Below are 18,427 nucleotides of genomic sequence, written 5' to 3'. Positions count from 1 at the left end.
CTTGTTGGAAATACCCAAAAAAAAATTCCCTGAAAGTTTGAGCTCTTAATATTAATTAACGTCCTCGACCAAGGCATGTGAATATTTCCCAATGAAAATACACAAAAACTTTAATTTTTAATTTTTGAATTTCTAAAGCTCAGCGGCATTTCATGGGATCACTTTGATCAAAGATGGTTTTTCCTTAAAATTGAACGCTCTACAAAAAAGCGCATTGCCGCAAAGTCGTAACTCACACTGGCGAGGCAGTACGGGCCACTGAACCTGATTTTTTCATAAAATTGGCGTTTTTTCGCATTTATCTCGTAAATATCAAGAGCTACGGAAAAAACGTGAATGACAAACTTGTAGAGAATTCAATTTCCAACAAAAAAAGTCCTATGGACCAAATCGCTAAGATCAATATTAAGCGAGATATTAAGCCTTGAATATATTTTTTCGTGAAATTTTGGCCGATCATTGATTTAAACTTATTAATATCTTGTTTACTTTCTCTGTTTTTTATATTTTTTCTTCAATATATTTTTTTAAGGCTAGAAAACTAAAGCAAAATTAATAATCTACAATATTTAACCTTTAATGATAATAAACATTTAATCAAACTCTTTTCTCTTTGTTTCTTCTCCGTCAGTAGGTACTTAATAATCTAATGGCAACGTTGCGATGTAACTAACATCGCGGTGATTCCCCCACCAGTTGATCAACAGCGTTTGACAAAAAGTACGCGACCAGCGAAAGCTCAGTCATTGTCCGCAAATCGAAAGCCTCTCTCCTCTCCAAAAATCCCCTCTTTTACGTAACCTTGAATTAGTTTAATAAATCGCCCGCCTAATTGCAGCGCTTACTTTGTTCTTTATTGTGTGATACTAATGCCGCAAATATCGAGAACAAAGCTCAGTGAACACTGAATGTACTCGCGTCGCATTTGTATGCTTTACGTTGCGTTACATTTTTCTATCATTTTTATTCTTGTCAAAGATGTCTGAACAAATCGGAAATAGAGTTTATAATTATTTAATTGGATTTGAAATCCATAATATTAATAATATTAAGTTACCTTCGTGTAGGGATGTATTGAATCTCTTTATGTACAAACATCAATCCTTAAAATTAAGTATACGAGCAAGTGCTAGTAGTGTGATCAGTGATACGAATGCTATTTGGGCTAATCTTTTGATTCCAACTTCTCGACCTCAGCACAGTATTAAAAAATTGGAAAAAATTCACAGTGACTACATGAAACTGAAGAATCATCGAAGTCGTGCAAAGACATCGAAAAGACAACGAACAAATGTGGAACAGTTTAGCAAACGTCTTGATAAATTATTTGACATTGCAAATTGTGCTGCACTAAAAAATTTACCGAAAAATTTGCAGCAATTTTTGACAGATTGTCGTAAAGGAAATAGAAATATCCATCTACCAGCAATTGACGTTATACCAGAAGAAACTTCTGGAAATCTGTCTGCGATGGAAGTAGAAACTCCCAATAATGAGGAAATTGGTTAGTTCTAATATTATAATAGTTTTGTTTAATTATATTTGATTTGTTTAACATTCAGCTAATATGTTTACTAATTCACTGTTAACATTTTTCATTTCAGGAATGAAATTATCCCAACAGTCGTCCTTAAATAGTTTCTGTAGTTCCATATCAAATTCCAGTGAATTGAAGCGAACTTGTTCAGACTTTGAAGATACAATGCCAGCGCCTAAGAAAAATAAAATTGATATTCTGACTTCGGAATTAGTATTAGCACTAGATAGAACTAAAACTAGTAACCGAAATGCGATGTACATCATTTCTGCTGTTATTCAAAGTTTAGGACTTGAGATTGATAAATATAATTTAAGTTACTCCACTATTCGCAATGCGCGTATTTCAAAAAGAGAAGAAATTGTCGATACGATCAAAGAAGAAGAAATTTTTGATGACTCTCTCGTAGTGCACTGGGATGGAAAGATGCTTCCTGCGGGAAATGATCAACCAAAAGCAGAACGATTATCAATACACGTCACCGGAATAAATACTGATAAAAATTTAAAACCTCCGATTCTCTCTGATGGCACAGGTGAAAGCCAAGCTTCAGCCATTTTTGAAACGCTGATAGAGTGGGATCTTTGCGATAATGTTAAAGCAATGTGCTTTGATACAACTAGTTCAAATACCGGTAAGTTAATGTTGTGGTTGAATGAATTTATATCACAGTATTTGTTTTTTGACTTGGGAAGAAATTTTCAAATAAGAATTTGATTAATTTTTTTAATTATTTTTACGAATGTTGAGTTAAAATATAAGCTGAGTCAAAAATTTGAATAACTGATAATTAAATAACAGTTTATCAATAACTAATTCTTTGTTTTAGGTTGTTTTAATGGCGCATGTGCATTATTAAAAGATAAAATTGGCCGTGACTTATTATATCTTGCTTGTCGCCATCATACTTCTGAATTGATGTTACGAAATGTTGCAGAAGTTGCTTGGCCAGTGACGAATAGTCCAAATGTACCAATTTTCAAAAGACTCAGAGATAATTGGGAAAAAATTGATAAATCTGCGTATGAAATCGGCACAGAGGATAAAGATATTGCACTTATTTTAAATCAAAGAAAAGACGATATTCTTGACTTCATAGAAAATCAACTGAAGGTATTAATTAATTCATAAATAGTTTTACCATTGAAAGAATTATTATTTATGAAGTTAATTTCCTTTACAGTCATCAGATCTTTCTGATACACTGATAAAAGGACTTGTTAATATTTAATAAGCTTTATTAACTGTTAATAAATGATTTTTTAACATCATGAGATTTGATAAATATTTATTAACAGTTAATTAGTATTCATTACGTAGAATTTATTAACTGTTAATAAATATTTATTAATTTATTAATAGTTAATAAATATTTGTTAACTGTTAACAAATATTTATTTAGGATAAAAAGCAAAAATAGCAATTTTCTTTTGACACTTTTTATAACCCTATAACTGGAATACATTGATAATAATTCAATTCACTTAATAAATTAACGTTTTTAATATGTAAAAATATAAAAAATAATTATGAGCTGTTATAGAATTTGGTAGTTTACAATAAATGTTATTATAATGTAATATAATTAATGCAAATAATTTATAAGGATGATTTTTGTTTATAAGCAACCTTCATATCATATGACATTGCAAACCAAACAAATTCACTCAACCAAGTATTTATTAACTGTTAATAAATATTTGTTATCTATTAATAAATATTTATTAAATATTATTAAATGTACTTTTCTCCCTAATAAATATTTATTTGATGTTAAAAAATATTTATTAAATTAAATTATTATCTTCAAATAAATCAAATTATTAATAGTAAATAAATCCTTTTATCAGTGTAGTTATTTTGCATACTTCGATATAACTCGAATTTTTAAGTGATTTAGTTTTATAAATTTTGCCTTTTTAAATAATATTTTTTACTTTAAAATTCTGACAATATCTTCTTTTCTGGCCGCAATTATTAAATTTTTCTTATTTTTTGTTAGAATCATCATCCGAGAAATGATTACAAGGAGTTTTTGGAGCTGAGCTGTATCTTTTTGGGTGGTATCAAAAGTCATAGAGCCGAATTTAAAGCACCTGGTGCTTTTCATCACGCACGGTGGTTATCGAAAGCTCTCTATTGCTTGAAAATATATATGTTTAGAAACCAGTTTAAAATGGGAGCAAACAAAAAAAATTTCGCAGAAAATATGTGTTTTCATCGTAATATTTTATGTAAAAATATGGTTTACTGCACCTAATGCAATAAATGCTCCAAACTCGGATTTGCAATTAGTAAAAGATCTTATTGACTACAGAAAAATACATCCAGAAATTGCAAATGCAGCACTCGATAAATTGTCTCGGCATTTGTGGTACTTACACGAAAATCTTGCTTGTTTAGCTCTTTTTGATGAAACTGTGTCAGTAGAAGAAAAAGTAAAGATCGTACAAAAAATAAATTCCCAGGTAGCGGTCAAAAAGCCTAATAAACATCTGAGAAAAACATAAGCGATTTTGTAAATCCAAACTCGTTATTTATTTTTGAGCAATTTGAGCTCCCCTATGAATTTTTGCATACAGATCCAAGTTTGTGGGAATCAAATCTTGAGTATAAACGATTTTATGATACATTCAAAAAGTTAAAAGTAGTAAACGATACTGCGGAAAGAGGAGTAGCGCTAGCCGAAAGTTTTAATGAAGTATTGACTTATAACGAAGATGAAAGACAAAGAATTTTTCAAACTGTTCAGCACCATCGATCTCAATACACATCGTGTAAAAAATCACAATATATTGACAATGAATTAATCTAACAATTCACTTTTCTGCTTTCAATAATAATTAATTGGTATTGTTGTTTTTATTTTTATTAAATACTTATTGTTGCTAATATAATTCGAACTATTATAATTTAATAAACTGTTAATAATATATAAATTATTTAAGTATAATTGAATTCATAAGTTTTATGCAGAAACTCGTAAATCCATTATTTATTAAAGATTCTTAAGATATAAGCTTTTATAATGTAAGATACTTATCATATCCTGTTTTTCTAGCCTTAAAAAAATATATTGAAGGAAAAATATAAAAAACAGAGAAAGTAAACAAGATATTAATAAGTTTAAATCAATGATCGGCCAAAATTTCACGAAAAAATATATTCAAGGCTTAATATCTCGCTTAATATTGATCTTAGCAATTTAGTCCATAGGACTTTTTTTGTTGAAAATTAAATTCTCTACAAGTTTGTCGTTCACATTTTTTCCGTAGCTCTTGATATTTACGAGATAAATGCGGAAAAATGCCAATTTTATGAAAAAATCAGGTTCAGTGGCCCGTACTGCCTCGCCAGTGTGAGTTACGACTTTGCGGCAATGCGCTTTTTTGTAGAGCGTTCAATTTTAAGGAAAAACCATCTTTGATCAAAGTGATCCCATGAAATGCCGCTGAGCTTTAGAAATTCAAAAATTAAAAATCAAAGTTTTTGTGTATTTTCAATGGGAAATATTTACATGCCTTGGTCGAGGACATTAATTAATATTAAGAGCTCAAACTTTCAGGGAATTTTTTTTTGGGTATTTCCAACAATAATTCACGATGAGACCGAAAAAAAAAAAACAAATTAAAAAAAAAAAATCACCCTAATATATATATATACTAGCTGACCCGGCAAACGTTGTTTTGCCATATAAATAATTTCCTAGTAATTTTTAGTGTAGACAAAAAATAGCTTACTTATTGTAAGTATGTATGTATGTTAGAATGTGTATATTGTATGTATGTAAGAATGTGGTATATGCGTGAAATAAGCATGGAGCGCTGTGAACGATGAGGGAATATAAAAATAACAAAAGGCAAACATTATTTTTAAGTTATTATAATTTATTCCTTAAAATTATATATCATCAATTAAACAATTACGACAGTAACACTATTAAACAATATCAATCTCTCAATGCTATAGCGTGAACAATATTTTTTGTAAGTCCATCTTTAGCTAACACGAACAAACTGGATGGTTTACCCACTCGAGAGCATGCCACGTATAATTGAATTGTCCCTGTGAAAAACATGGTGTTCTCAAATCTAATCCACAAACAGACATCGTTTGACCTTGGGATTTGTTGATAGTCATTGCAAATGCCAATCTAATCGGAAACTGAATACGTTTGAATTGAATTGGCACATCTGTAGGTATAATAGGAATCCGTGGTATGAGTATATTTTCATCTCTGAACTTGCCATTTAAAATCCTGGCTTCGACCACGTTTTTCATTAATTTTTGAATGACTAATCGCGTACCGTTGCACAGCCGGGGCGGGTTCAAATTACGAAGTAAGATAATTGGAGATCCAACCTTTAATTGTAAATTATGCGGTGGCATGCCTGGCAAATCCAGTGAGTTCAAAAACTCTGTGGGAAAATTTACTGCTTCGCTGTCGTCGCAAACTGTATCAATAGATTTATATGATACTAAGTTCCCTGGCAACAACATTTGTATCTTCAGATTTAAATTGTCAACGTCTACATTTTTTGCAGCTAAAATCGCTCTTTCTGCAAGCCACTCATGATTTATGTACTGTGTGTGTACATCGGAAAATAATCGTTCAATGAGAGCATCTTGCGAATCAGCGATTGTGCAGAAATCGGTCGGTAATTTTACGTATCCAGTTTCATCTATAGCAACTTTTCCATCACCGATTTCTAAGAGTTGTTTTGAAAATGTTTCAGCGGATGGATCTTGAAGCATTCGAACGCGCATATTTATTTTTAGCTGTAATTTTTCAACATTACGCCACAATGGAGATGATTTTAAGCAAGCGTTGATCTCATCAGCGTATGTTGAACGTGGAATGACTGGAAGTGTTTGTCTGAAATCACCTGAAAGGACCAACAGAGTTCCGCCAAATAGTTTGTCACTGTTTTTAATATCTTTCAATGTCCTGTTCAACGCCTTAAGTGAATGTTTGTGTGCCTAACTGAACAACTGCTGGATCCCGTTCATGAATTGGAAAACCAAAGATACGCCAAGCAGCTTCATTGGAGCTGATGTACCGACCAATTTGGTAGAGCGTTATTTCATCGTTTTTATTCACTGGAGGAGCATTCACATTAGTATTTTCCACTCTAAACACAGCCATATCACTGCCTTTATGGCCATACTTGCAAATTTATTTGATGCTCTTCACAGAACTGCAGAACTCAACATTAATATGAGCATTATATGTCTTGCTCAGCAGAGGCGAATATGGCACCACCCAACGATTGTCAATATCAATGTCTGTGTTGATGATATTTTTAATAAATGATTGTCCGCCATTTTCAGGATTTCTTCGACGATATATTGGGTATCCGTCGACATTTGTGACCGTATCATTGGTAAAATCTTTAGGGAAATTTTTAGTACATTTTCCATCAGCCATGCAAGGCGATGAACTATTAAGAGTACCACATGGACCATGAATCATGTTTGTTGTAACAATATCAAACAGCAGTTGGTCAGTGGATGGATCTGGAATTTCCGCAGAAATGATACTATCGATTTCTTCAGGACGGATTTTGTCGATGAACCAAACCAAAATGTATGCATGAGGTAATCCTCGCTTTTGCCACTCAACCGAATACATCCAGCAACGCGTGGGACCAAATACATATGATTTAGTAATGAAACTTATTAAAGACTTCAACTTTTGTCTGAACACACGTGCTGTAATGTCATGGCGCGATGTATTGCATTTGGCCAGGCAGTAGCAAAGATGTAATCTCTGGCCATTTTGGATTACATGTGAACGTGATAAATAAACATGGTCATCCATATTCGCGCACGAAAGTCAGAGCATTCTGTATATATTCTTGCATATGACGTGGACTGCCTACGTACGATGATGGTAAAATGACATGGTTACCAATTTCGGCGACGTCGGCGTTGTTGTTGATAGCGTCTCGCAAATGAATGTACTCTTCCGCGCGCAGCTTTTGTTGATTATATCGTAAGTATCGTAGTCGTTCGCTCTCAATCTTCGCGTACATGTCGACCATGAATTGTTGACAAAGCTCACGACATCGTAAAATGACGTTGTCCAGGCCACGTCTAATCATTAATCGGTACGCATAGTAATCCTTTGAGCTAACGTTTTTGTTTGTTTCAGCTCCTGTAATATTCGTTCATAAAAATTAATTTAAATTTATTACGTTCAATAATTTAATTGTTTTGTTAAATGATTAATGATCAAATTAATAATCAATGAAGTACCTGATACGGGATCTCGTTGTTTTATGTTTATGCAATATCCGTCTTGTCCCTTCCAGAATATTAGCGAATATTGGAGAGCGTCATATGAACGATGTGTGTCAGCAATGAACTGAAGATTATTATTTCTTCTACGAATCACAATTTCTCGTGCAGCTGTACAATCGCCAACCATGATTCCAGCAACATCATCAACAACGGGTGCATTGAATCTACGAATATGCTCTCCAGCTGGTGTTTTATCAGGATTAATGACGATAGCGTGATTATCGCTTTGTAATTGGTGCATATGTGATTTGAATATTTTCAACAACTCGTTGTGCTCGTTCAAAAGAGCATCTAGCTCGCTGACGATGCGCCTGGCATAAAGTGAATCAAGGTTATTATAATCACAACGTGCATTTACGCGATTGGCAAGTGCGCTTCCGGAATCCTCGCCGCCCATAAAGTAGATTTATAAGAATTTATGTGGTTCGTTTGGCATTGGCAGCAGTGAGCCCATTTTATGATAAACTTGGCCTCTGATTTTGAATGTAGAATTGAATTGTTGACCATTTGCATTAGTATTTCGAACTATTTCTGTTGCTCCGAACGATGTCATTTAAAAGCATGAATTGACTCTTCGAATTGACTTCAGTAACACGTTAGAATCTGGATCCGTGCCGATAAGTAAGCCGTTCAATGGTTCAGGTGGTGTTTCGATTTCAGATAGTTGCACTTTTCCTGACGTGCAACACATCCCAGCTGGCTCATTTTTGAATTTCAGAGCATGACAATGCGGACATTCCTTGTCCATAGCACCAATTACCACTTTTGAATGAGCATAATATTCAATATCGGGCTCATACTGGAATGCTAGACGCAGGAATGAATCAGATATAAATGCTCGATGTACCTGTTGTCGTTTTTGGTCATTTGTTCTTCGTCTATTGACTGTGAAACGGCGTGATTGTCGTTGTTCTAATCTTCTGACTTCATTGCGTTCAGCTCGAGTATCTTCTAGCTCTTCTTGATGCAATTGCGCCATTCTGACACGTGCATCAGTATTTTGTTGCTGGATTTGTTCTTCTGTTCTTTCGGATCTGCTATTTCGCAAGTTTCGAGCTTTACTTGTACTGCGGCTCAAATCAGCCCCTTTGCGTTTTCTTGGCATTGCTCACTGTACAAAACATACATTAAAAGAATTAATGAAATTATTTAATGATGAAAAATGTTAAAAGTATAATTAGGGCCGTTTTGAAATGATTAGTTTTAATTTATGAAATTATAACAAAAATATAAGTTTTATGGAAAAATTTTTCGAACAAAAGTAAAAAATTAAATTTTATGAAAACATTGTCTCTTATAATTTTTTCATACAACCAATATTTCCATTGACATTTCAAAATAAAGATTAGCATGAACTAAATTGGAACCATAACTTCCAGGAAGATCTTCAGGAGTTGGGTTTTTAGCATTAACCATAGAGTCTGGAGGGTAAGTTGTAACGGTTACTGCCTCCGAAGGCTGTTTAGGGGGTAAATCTATTTCCGAGGCTTCGTTGGCCCTGGTTGGTGTTTGATCATCCACCAGGGCGCTTACTCGTTTTTTGACTTTGGGCTCCTTGGTGGTATGGGGAAACCCGCTCGTTTCCGCATTTCATCCGTGGTTGGCATACAACAGACGTTGGCGGTATGCCCTACTTTACCGCATCGTTGACACACTGATGGTTGTGAGATGGGTGTATCGAGTTGCAGCTTTTCGAATAATAATTGGAACATATTTTGAAAATATTCTGGAGAAAGCGAGGGAGGATTTCGAGTCGAATTACCCGAGTTAGCTGGTTTACGCTGTGAAGAATTATTATTAGTTATGAAGTCTAATGAAGTTTGGTCTGCGGCATAATCGATGACAGGACTGTCGTCTTGGATTTGTTTCTCAGAAGTAGCTTCGTCTGATTCGGTCACAGCGCTTAATTTTGTTCTCGACTTTATTGTTTTTGCAGGATAATTAGTTCGAGGTTTATCTGTTGTCTCCATTTGAGGTAACTGGGAAGAATTTACAACGGGTTGCCAGGCGCTTACGCGAGCATAAAGTTCAGGATAATTGAAAATATTAGCATCTGCGAACTTTATTAAAAAGTGATGATTAAATTTCCGAACGATGATCCTGATTTGCTTTTCTTCCGGTAACGGCTCCTCTAACTGAGAGAAAGCACATTGCATTCGATTGACAAACGATACCCCGAGCTCGTCACGGCCTTGTTGTGAAGCAAAAATTTCTTGTAATATTGACTCGTCTGACTGATGACTTTGCCAGACTTTAAAGTGAGACTTGAAAACGGGCCACGTTATGAACAAATGTTCATTTTGATAATACCATTCCAGTACATGTCCGGTTAGGGTAGTGATTATGACCGACCTAAAATTTTCAAGCGGTATTTCGTGGCTTGTCATGCGTTGTTCGATAATTTTGAGATATTTTTTGGCATTAATATTTACTGTCGCGTCTCGCGATAGGAATGTGACATTTCAGGATTTAGCAATTCGGCTTATCTCATTTGGACGCATGGATGTGTTAGCTTGCCATGTGTTCGTTGGGGCAAACTGTGTGTTAAAATTAGGGTAGGAGTAGTGCATTGTAGGCATCGGAGTATTGTTGTATATATACGGAGGTATACTTTGTGGCAATGTGTGCTGTTGAGGCTCGGCTCCGCCGACCATAGTGGGTAAGAAGGGAGTTTGTTGCGCGTACGGTAAACGCGCAGCCCCACTTTGGGTTGCACTAGTACTCGTTGTATGCATGGGCATAAACTGAGAGGGGGGATATTGCTGTCCGTACATCGTTGATGGGATTGCTGTGCTAGGAAATAGCTCTCGTGGTTGTAAAGTCGACATATGCGTGTTATGCATATAGGTATTAGTATATGTAGCGTCTGACATGGGCATGTGTGTGGACTGCGTTACTGTAGCAGCTACAGAGGTTTGAAGGTTTTGTTGAGCCGATCTTAATGCGGCTACTTCCATTCGTAGCTGATAAACAACATTCTGTAAAGTCTGTGCAGGGTGATTTGAAATTTCTGCATCAGGGAGATTTTGTATCCCACTTACGTTAGTTACTGAACTGTCTAAGCCGTCCGTTGCCGTATGGGTAGTACTGTTTAGGATTGTATTTACCGACGTCGGTATATTTGTTAAGTCTTCCGTTTGGCGAGGAATCGGTGGGATGTCAGTCATTTGTGAGGTGGATTGTCTTGGCTCAGTTGTCACAGGTACGAGGGGCCGAGTTACAGGAGTACGAGGAAACATTATGCTCAAAGATTATTTCATCTCGTTACCGTACCTTTTATTCGTTATACTGAGATTTTATGGAGACTAAGTTATTATCTTTAATTTTATTTTTAATTTTATTTTTATAATATTACCGAAATAATCATTCGTTTCATCGAAGGTACACTTTAATGTTAATCTTAAAGGTAAATAACAGACTTAGCAGAGAACATGACATCACTATTTTAATTTCAAGGTTACCATATAATAATTTTTCAGATATTTATATTTTGTACAATGCTAAACCTACTTAATGAATAAAGTCTGAGCTCTTGCACGATAGAGATTATCTGTTGATGATTTTTCTATTGAAGTTATACAACTTTAGAATTAAATTTTACGACACTTGTATTGGATAAGTCTTTTCAAACATAGAGATTCTATGGAATTCAATACTGAAAATAGAACTTTCAATAAAAATTTCCAAAATGAAAAATTCCCTTTTTTTTTTGAAAATTTTTTTTTTTTTTTTTTTTTTTTTTTTTAAGAAAACTTTCCGTCACCGGGGCAGGTTCACAGAACACAGGGTCCCTGTTCGAGCGCGATTGAAATGAAATTTTAATGTTACCAACAATCAAAATTTCTTATTAAGCCTTTCGCCTTGCGGATTCGCTTGAGACCTAATAAGTTTTCTTATAATTAATGAGACAATACCATGTAGGAAATTCATCCGCTAAATTTCTTATAACACGACCTGCGGTAACGGAGAGTTTTTTGGCGTTGATACTTGTCTTTTGTGTAGAGACCCGCGAAAGAACTCAGACTCGGCCAATATAATCAACTTTATTTACTTACATAAATTCCAGTAATGTTTTGGAAACCTTGGGCGGCCTCTTGGTCGCAAGTTCGAGGTGGCGGGCGATTATTATGCAACAATTACACTCATTTACACTGGCATATTCAATTAACAAGTATATTCAGATAGATCAAATAGAAAATATTAACAATAATTACTACACTGATTATAATAAATCCAGTTATGAACCAGTAATGCACTTAAAATTAATGAATCGACAGCTAGTGTCTAGATACAGAGAATCGGTAGTGAATACCTAGATATTATATGTTTTATAATATTGATATAAGGATAATTAGTACGTAAAGGATCGACAGCTAGTGTCTTGTTTGTCGGTAGTAAATACCTAGCAATCAAAAAAAAAAAATTGTGTTGTATATACTATGACTGACGAGGTCGAAGTGCCGGTCGATGCTCCAGTGCGTCGGGTATTCGGTTTTTCCCCTACTTTCCCCTTACGGCGTCTAAATATCGACCGAGTTCGATTAGGATAGTACGATTTTCAAGAGAATGTCGCGCAGCTGATCAAGTGGACAATTTGCATTGTCTCAGTACATATATGTGCTAAAATAAATTGTGATGACTTGGCAGGTATATCTTCGTCAAAAAGTTCACGTAAAAGAACTAGAGACAGTCACGAAACGGATACTTTGAATGCTTTGAGCCGAATCGCAGATAAAATATGCAATGAATCAGTTCCATCTGCATTACCTTCATCACCAACTATTGATGCTATTGATAATTTCATGGCAGGCATTGGGCATCAAATACGGATGTTACCTAGTGAAATACATATTAGCATCGCAAATCGCCATTAAAACAATGCTATGATGATTTTGGTAATTATAATATGATGAACCAGCATTGTCAGGGCACTGTAATAGAAAGTTTGATTACATTTTTTGATCTTAATAAACTTGAACTCAATTTCCAAATTTAGCATTGAATTAAATTAAATTAAATTGTATACCTGTATTTGAATATGTTTTCCATCTACTGGTCCTATACAATGTGGAAATTGCCATTGCTCATCAAACTCTTTTGAAATTTTTAACCAGTCTGTCATTTCCAAAGGGTACGGTAAAACTTCTTTACAAAGACAATTCCAAATAACTTGGCATGTCTCAGTTATTATATTGGTTGTTGTTGAGAAACCAACAATATATTGGTATGATATTGAAGTAAAACAATCGCCAGTTGCTAAATATCTGATTAAAAATAGTTTCATAAGTTCATTCGTCGTAATTTTTAATAAATAATTTTTATTAGCACAATTTTACCTTAAAGTCATTGCGAGTCGTGCTGTTGCTGAGATGCTTTCTCTTATAATATTTTGTTTTGATATAAACGGACCAACCAAGCATAATAATTTTTCAAATTCAATTACAGTCATTCGGAAATAATTTTCGAACTTATCAGGGAATGAATAAATCGTGGGATATATTGCTTCAAAAAATCCGTGTTCATGTCGCAATTTGAACACTGGATGAACCCAAAAACGTTTCTTAGCATACTTCTTTTTTTTTAAATGTAAATATATTTCATTATATACTAGAGCTAGTAAAATTCGTTTTCGTCTTATTTTTTCAATTTCTGCTTGTCGAATTATTTTTCGGCATCGATGAATCCATACTTGGTATTTGTAAGTCGCAGACATTATATCTCTTATTATATATGTTTTTTACAATTATTGTTACACAATTGTTCACAAATACTTTAAAAATAAATATAAATATTTTTATAAAAGTGATATAGATGTATGTTGTTGTTGCTCCAAAAAGGTTAAGGTATAATATATATCGATAAGTTGACTTTCGATTTTTATTACTTGTTTGACGCTAATTTCTTTCCTCGGTATCGCTTGACGCTACAGTTTGACGCTCAGACTTGACGCTATAACTCATCCAGGTGGCACTCTGGTCGAAATTATACCACGTGATCAAAATTGACGCTAAAAGCCAGCGTCAAGCGTCACCATGAAATCGCACCTTAAGGGATATTGAGAAATAATACATGCTATATTGGTTTGTGTATTCGTTTACTAGTTAATTATTAGAACTTTAGATGGCAAATCTGTCGCATAACATCATTTGCAGTAAACGCAGATTTTTCATCTATTTACAATATTATTAGCACTTATGCAGTGTATAAACAGTGAGTTAAATTTATAAATAAACTTTATGAATAATATTTTGTGATAAATTTTAAAGTCGTCCTATACTAAGCAGTTACTCGAAGTAAGTAATATATCTGTTATCTTTTTGTTTATTTACAATTTTTAGGCTAATTGGTTTGAAGGTTAGGTAGTTTTAATATTTACAAATAACATGTTGCATTTCAACTTGCCACTCGTCATTTAATAATTCAATAAATCATTTTCCATAAAATAAATATATTTGATAAATTCGCTTTTCTAAATTTTAAGTTCAAAAAAAAAATTTAATTAATAATTTCTAATATTGACAAAAAACACGTGGCATTTTTATTTACAATTCGTCATTTGAGATTTCAATAAATCATTTTGCATAAAATATAAATAACAATATTTCATAAATTCTCTTGACAAAATTTTAATTTAAAACCTGGAATTTCTATAGTTATCATTAATTTATAATGATTTTGTATAAATTTAAATTGAGGTCAGGTATTTTTACTATTTACAAAAAATCACGAGGAATTTTAATTTAATATTCAACATCTGAGATTTTACTATATTATTTTTCAAACAATATAAAATAAATGTATTTTAATAATTCTCTTTGATTATTTTTATTAAATATTAAATTCAAATAACTTCTCATTTTCAGATCGCAATGCCAAAAATTGTGGTGCGAGAATGTGAAACAATTAAAAATAAAATATCTGTTAGACGGCCAGGTAAAACATCAACAGAACGTTCACGTGAATTTAGAGAGCGGAAAAAGGCTTTAAAAAATGCAGCTAGCCAAGAGTTGAATATCTCATCGTCCATCATTACAAAAACTAAACCAAAAACTCCAGCAGAGCGTAGTCGTGACTACAGAGCTCAAATAAGACAAAAATATGAAGAAAATCAAGAATCAAATTATTTGACGCGAATCACTGTTGAAGTTGAAGTACATCAAGAACAAGAAAATTCTCAACCTTCGACTTCGACTTTACCAATTGAAAAAAATAAAACTTCAAGAGAACGTGTTCGTGAGTTTAGAGCAAGAAAAAAATCATTGACAAACCTTTCAGAAAACATTATTGAAGATTTTCAAACATCATCAAATATTATTAATGCTAATAATAATAATAATAACAATAATAACAATAATGGTGATAATAATAATATTAGTAATAATAATATCGATGATGAAAATCATAATGTCAATATTAGAAATAATACGAGACGTATTCAAGATAATGATTTACGTGTACCTTTTTCTACTTTTCACAGGCATCAAAATGCTCACAAGGAATTTAAGGAAAAATTTATCAATAACTCGTTTGGGCATGTTTGCTCAGTATGTGATAGATTGTGGTTTGAAGAAGATTTAAAATCTGCATCTATTCAACACAAAGAGATATTAAATATAATTCTTCCTCATGTGTCAAACGATAAAATTGCTTTATGCAACACATGTCTTAACGCATTAAACAAAAATAACATTCCAGTAATGGCTGTATATAATGGGTTCAAATATCCACAAACTAAATTTATAATTTATATTAATTTTCAACACTTTTAATATTTTAATGACAATTAAATTCCTAACATATCTTCCTTTTTCCCTTCCTTTAAGTCTCGAAAATCTAAAGTTTTAGATTTGTATAAATATAGACAAGACTGATAAATTAGTTCGCCAAAGAAGTTTCACTTCTGACATGTGTACTTTGTACGAACGCACTTTTTTTTTTTATCAGTCTCTTTTATTAAAGAGAGGGTTCTTTTACTCCTTTTAGGCGTCGCAAAATCTGATATTGAAATTTCACTAACATGACGAGGCTCGTAAAATTTACGCATTCGAAATTGATTTGGGGAATCAATTTAATGTGGAACTTTGAATAAGAATAAAACAGTATTAATTAGAAAAATATTTGAAAAATATTAACAATAAAATATAATATTTATTCTCACCAGTATTTTTGTCTTCGCTGATAGGATTTGATTTTGCATTTTCTATAAATTCATTTAAATCAGATTGGTTACAAGAGGCTCCTGGAATTAAAATATTTAACAATATTAAAAAATTAAATTTTTCCATTAAACTTACCAAAATTAATGCTACTATTATTTGAGGTTTGACATTCAGTATTGTCTACTTCAAAACATTTTTTTGGACCTACAAATAGTATAAATAATATATAAATATTTTTTTTGTTACTATCCTTCTATGTTTATACATAAATCTTATTATTTTACTTTTTTGCAAAGTATTGAGTACATTATATTGGTTGACAATATTATTCTCAGAAAAACATGATGACGATTGATTGTTGACTCCATTCTCATCAAATACTTCCGATAGCGGCGTGTTTGGTGGTAATTTACTAGTTTTATCAATACTGAGTCGATTTGTTAAATAAAGTGTAGGAACTGCATTACGTTTTATAGAAGATTTAACAACTCCAAAAATTTTTGATTGACAAATATCATCAGCTTTGAAATGTCTGGAACATATGCAAGTTTTTTTTACATCATCATTTTCAGTTAATCCACAGGCATTTAGCCACTTCAAACGTATCTCCAAATTTTTCAGAAATCTAAAATTGATCAAATTTAAATATTATTAATAACATAATAAAGGATTTCATCTAAAAAATTAAAAATAATTTGCACTTACTGATGCAAAGAAATATTGTCAGCTCTCGACGCTTTTCTATCACATAAATAACACAACTTCACCATTTTTCAATAACTGATTGTTGGAAAAAGAATATTATTTAAATAAAAACAAAAGTTTTTTAAAATTTATTATTGTTTTTCTGAATTACAATAATAAATATATTTGTAAACAGAATCATAACCACAAAATTATTCCCCTCATTCTTCCCCCTCTATTAATATAATGGGGAATTCTCAAGCATGCGCAACGTGAACCAGGTATCTGGGACGAGAGAGAAAATAGTATATGTCGGCACCTTAATAGTGGGACATTCCTTCCCATTTAAACTGTCCATATAGAAGTATTACATGTATGGTAGAGTTACAGTAACATAATGTTATTTAGTTCTGATAACTCAACGTTGTTGAGCTCTCAGAGCCCAACGGGTTTGTTCTGAGAGACTAACGGTATAGTTAGGAGCGCTTTACGTTGCGCAGTAGTGGAGCGCGCTGAAATATTTCATAACCTTCTAAAATGACAAACATAATTTATTTTGTTACTCATCCATATTATTAAAAATATATGAGGACAATTAAATCTTCAGTTTATTTATTTAAGGAAATAGGTATTTTTTTTGTCAAATTTAATTTGGATTTTTGTTTCAATAGATAATTTTTTCAATAATCAGTAGAAATCGTAAAAGTTTTTAGCTAAAATTAATTTAAGGTGAAAACCCAGTTATTGACACTTGCAGTTTTATTTTAATTAAATAAAACAAATCGACTCTAATAAATTAATAAATATAATTTTTGAATTATAAATTTTAAGATGGTTGGTTTTTTTGAGAACAATTTATTTTTTTAATTAGAATAAAATTACAAACGATATTAAAGTTACCAGTCACTTGAAAATTTTTAATTTTTGTTAACAAGAAAAATTTGTAAAAAAATCTTATTTTAAAAAAATTGCATTTTTAATTTTTTAAAAATTCTTAATGTCAATTTTTTTTGCTATAATTTATTTGTTACATAAAGTTTTAAAACTTTTAAATATCACCTAAATTAATTTTAATAAATAGCAAGTGTCAATCAACTAGGCCAGTGTCAATAACTGAGTCTTTTACTTTATATTTATAAATTTTAAACCAAAAAGTATGTACAATAGAAAATATATAAATTTTTATGATAATAAATGTAGCAAATATTTAATAGTTTTTAGATTTTTTTTTAACAAATAAATTATGGCAAAAAAAATATCAAATAAATTGAGGTGTAGAAATTTTAAAAAATTAAAAATGCAATTTTTTAAAAATAATTTTTTGGAACAAATTTTTTTGTTAAAAAAAATTTTTAAATTCTCTAGTGACTGCTAACTTTACTGTCATAAATTTTTTCTTAATTAATATTTACAAAATCTTATGATCGATTAAATAAAAGAAAAATTTTGGTCAATAAAGTTTTATTCAAACAGAGCTTACTAACAATAAACATTTTATTTTTTATATTAGATAAATTATTTAACATATTAATAAATTGTCGTGGGGTACGATGAATTTTTTATTTTTTTTTATTTATTAACCCTGTTGGACGAGGATAAAATAAGTCTTCATATTTAATTACACTATGGAATTCTTCGGTTTCTAAAACAATGTAGGCATAATAATGATAATTAAAAATGGTTATTAAATTTTGATAAATAAAATGAATTGAATTTTCTAATAGAAAAATAAATTTTAAAAGAC

At 31.9% G+C, this 18,427-nt stretch overlaps 3 protein-coding genes across 3 annotated transcripts; 1 reads left to right on the top strand and 2 right to left on the bottom strand.

The window, feature by feature from the left end:
• The first annotated feature begins 1,048 nt into the window (after positions 1-1,048).
• Positions 1,049-4,047, top strand: LOC123269603. Its single transcript, XM_044735437.1, has 5 exons — positions 1,049-1,504; positions 1,605-2,171; positions 2,367-2,650; positions 3,540-3,759; positions 3,833-4,047. Exons 1-5 carry the CDS (start codon positions 1,087-1,089, stop codon positions 4,045-4,047), a joined length of 1,704 nt encoding a protein of 567 aa, XP_044591372.1. The 5' UTR covers positions 1,049-1,086.
• A 3,303-nt stretch (positions 4,048-7,350) lies between these two features.
• Positions 7,351-8,389, bottom strand: LOC123269602. The gene is made up of 2 exons (XM_044735436.1): positions 7,796-8,389; positions 7,351-7,694 (listed from the first exon to the last, which is right to left on the bottom strand). The coding sequence occupies exons 1-2, from the start codon at positions 8,235-8,237 to the stop codon at positions 7,351-7,353; spliced, it is 786 nt and encodes a 261-aa protein (XP_044591371.1). The 5' UTR covers positions 8,238-8,389.
• Positions 8,390-15,908: 7,519 nt separating this feature from the next.
• LOC123269601 lies at positions 15,909-16,830 on the bottom strand. Its single transcript, XM_044735434.1, has 5 exons — positions 16,705-16,830; positions 16,284-16,624; positions 16,135-16,203; positions 15,999-16,079; positions 15,909-15,919 (listed from the first exon to the last, which is right to left on the bottom strand). The coding sequence occupies exons 1-5, from the start codon at positions 16,767-16,769 to the stop codon at positions 15,909-15,911; spliced, it is 567 nt and encodes a 188-aa protein (XP_044591369.1). The 5' UTR covers positions 16,770-16,830.
• Positions 16,831-18,427: the final 1,597 nt, after the last annotated feature.

The sequence above is a fragment of the Cotesia glomerata genome, linkage group LG7, assembly GCF_020080835.1.
Source record: "Cotesia glomerata isolate CgM1 linkage group LG7, MPM_Cglom_v2.3, whole genome shotgun sequence".
In the NCBI taxonomy this organism is placed as follows: Eukaryota; Metazoa; Arthropoda; class Insecta; order Hymenoptera; family Braconidae; genus Cotesia; species Cotesia glomerata.
This window is presented reverse-complemented; position numbering and strand designations above follow the sequence as displayed.

Excerpts from the sequence above, each read along its gene's own strand:
- LOC123269603 (XM_044735437.1), top strand. The coding sequence starts at position 1,087 with ATGTACAAACATCAATCCTTAAAATTAAGTATACGAGCAAGTGCTAGT. Across the intron at positions 1,505-1,604 it reads TCCCAATAATGAGGAAATTG|GAATGAAATTATCCCAACAG; the intron begins GTTAGTTCTAAT and ends TTTTCATTTCAG. Across the intron at positions 2,172-2,366 it reads TACAACTAGTTCAAATACCG|GTTGTTTTAATGGCGCATGT; the intron begins GTAAGTTAATGT and ends TCTTTGTTTTAG.
- LOC123269602 (XM_044735436.1), bottom strand. The coding sequence starts at position 8,237 with ATGGGCGGCGAGGATTCCGGAAGCGCACTTGCCAATCGCGTAAATGCA. Across the intron at positions 7,695-7,795 it reads ACAACGAGATCCCGTATCAG|GAGCTGAAACAAACAAAAAC; the intron begins GTACTTCATTGA and ends CGAATATTACAG.
- LOC123269601 (XM_044735434.1), bottom strand. The coding sequence starts at position 16,769 with ATGGTGAAGTTGTGTTATTTATGTGATAGAAAAGCGTCGAGAGCTGAC. Across the intron at positions 16,625-16,704 it reads GACAATATTTCTTTGCATCA|ATTTCTGAAAAATTTGGAGA; the intron begins GTAAGTGCAAAT and ends GATCAATTTTAG. Across the intron at positions 16,080-16,134 it reads TAATAGTAGCATTAATTTTG|GAGCCTCTTGTAACCAATCT; the intron begins GTAAGTTTAATG and ends TTTTAATTCCAG.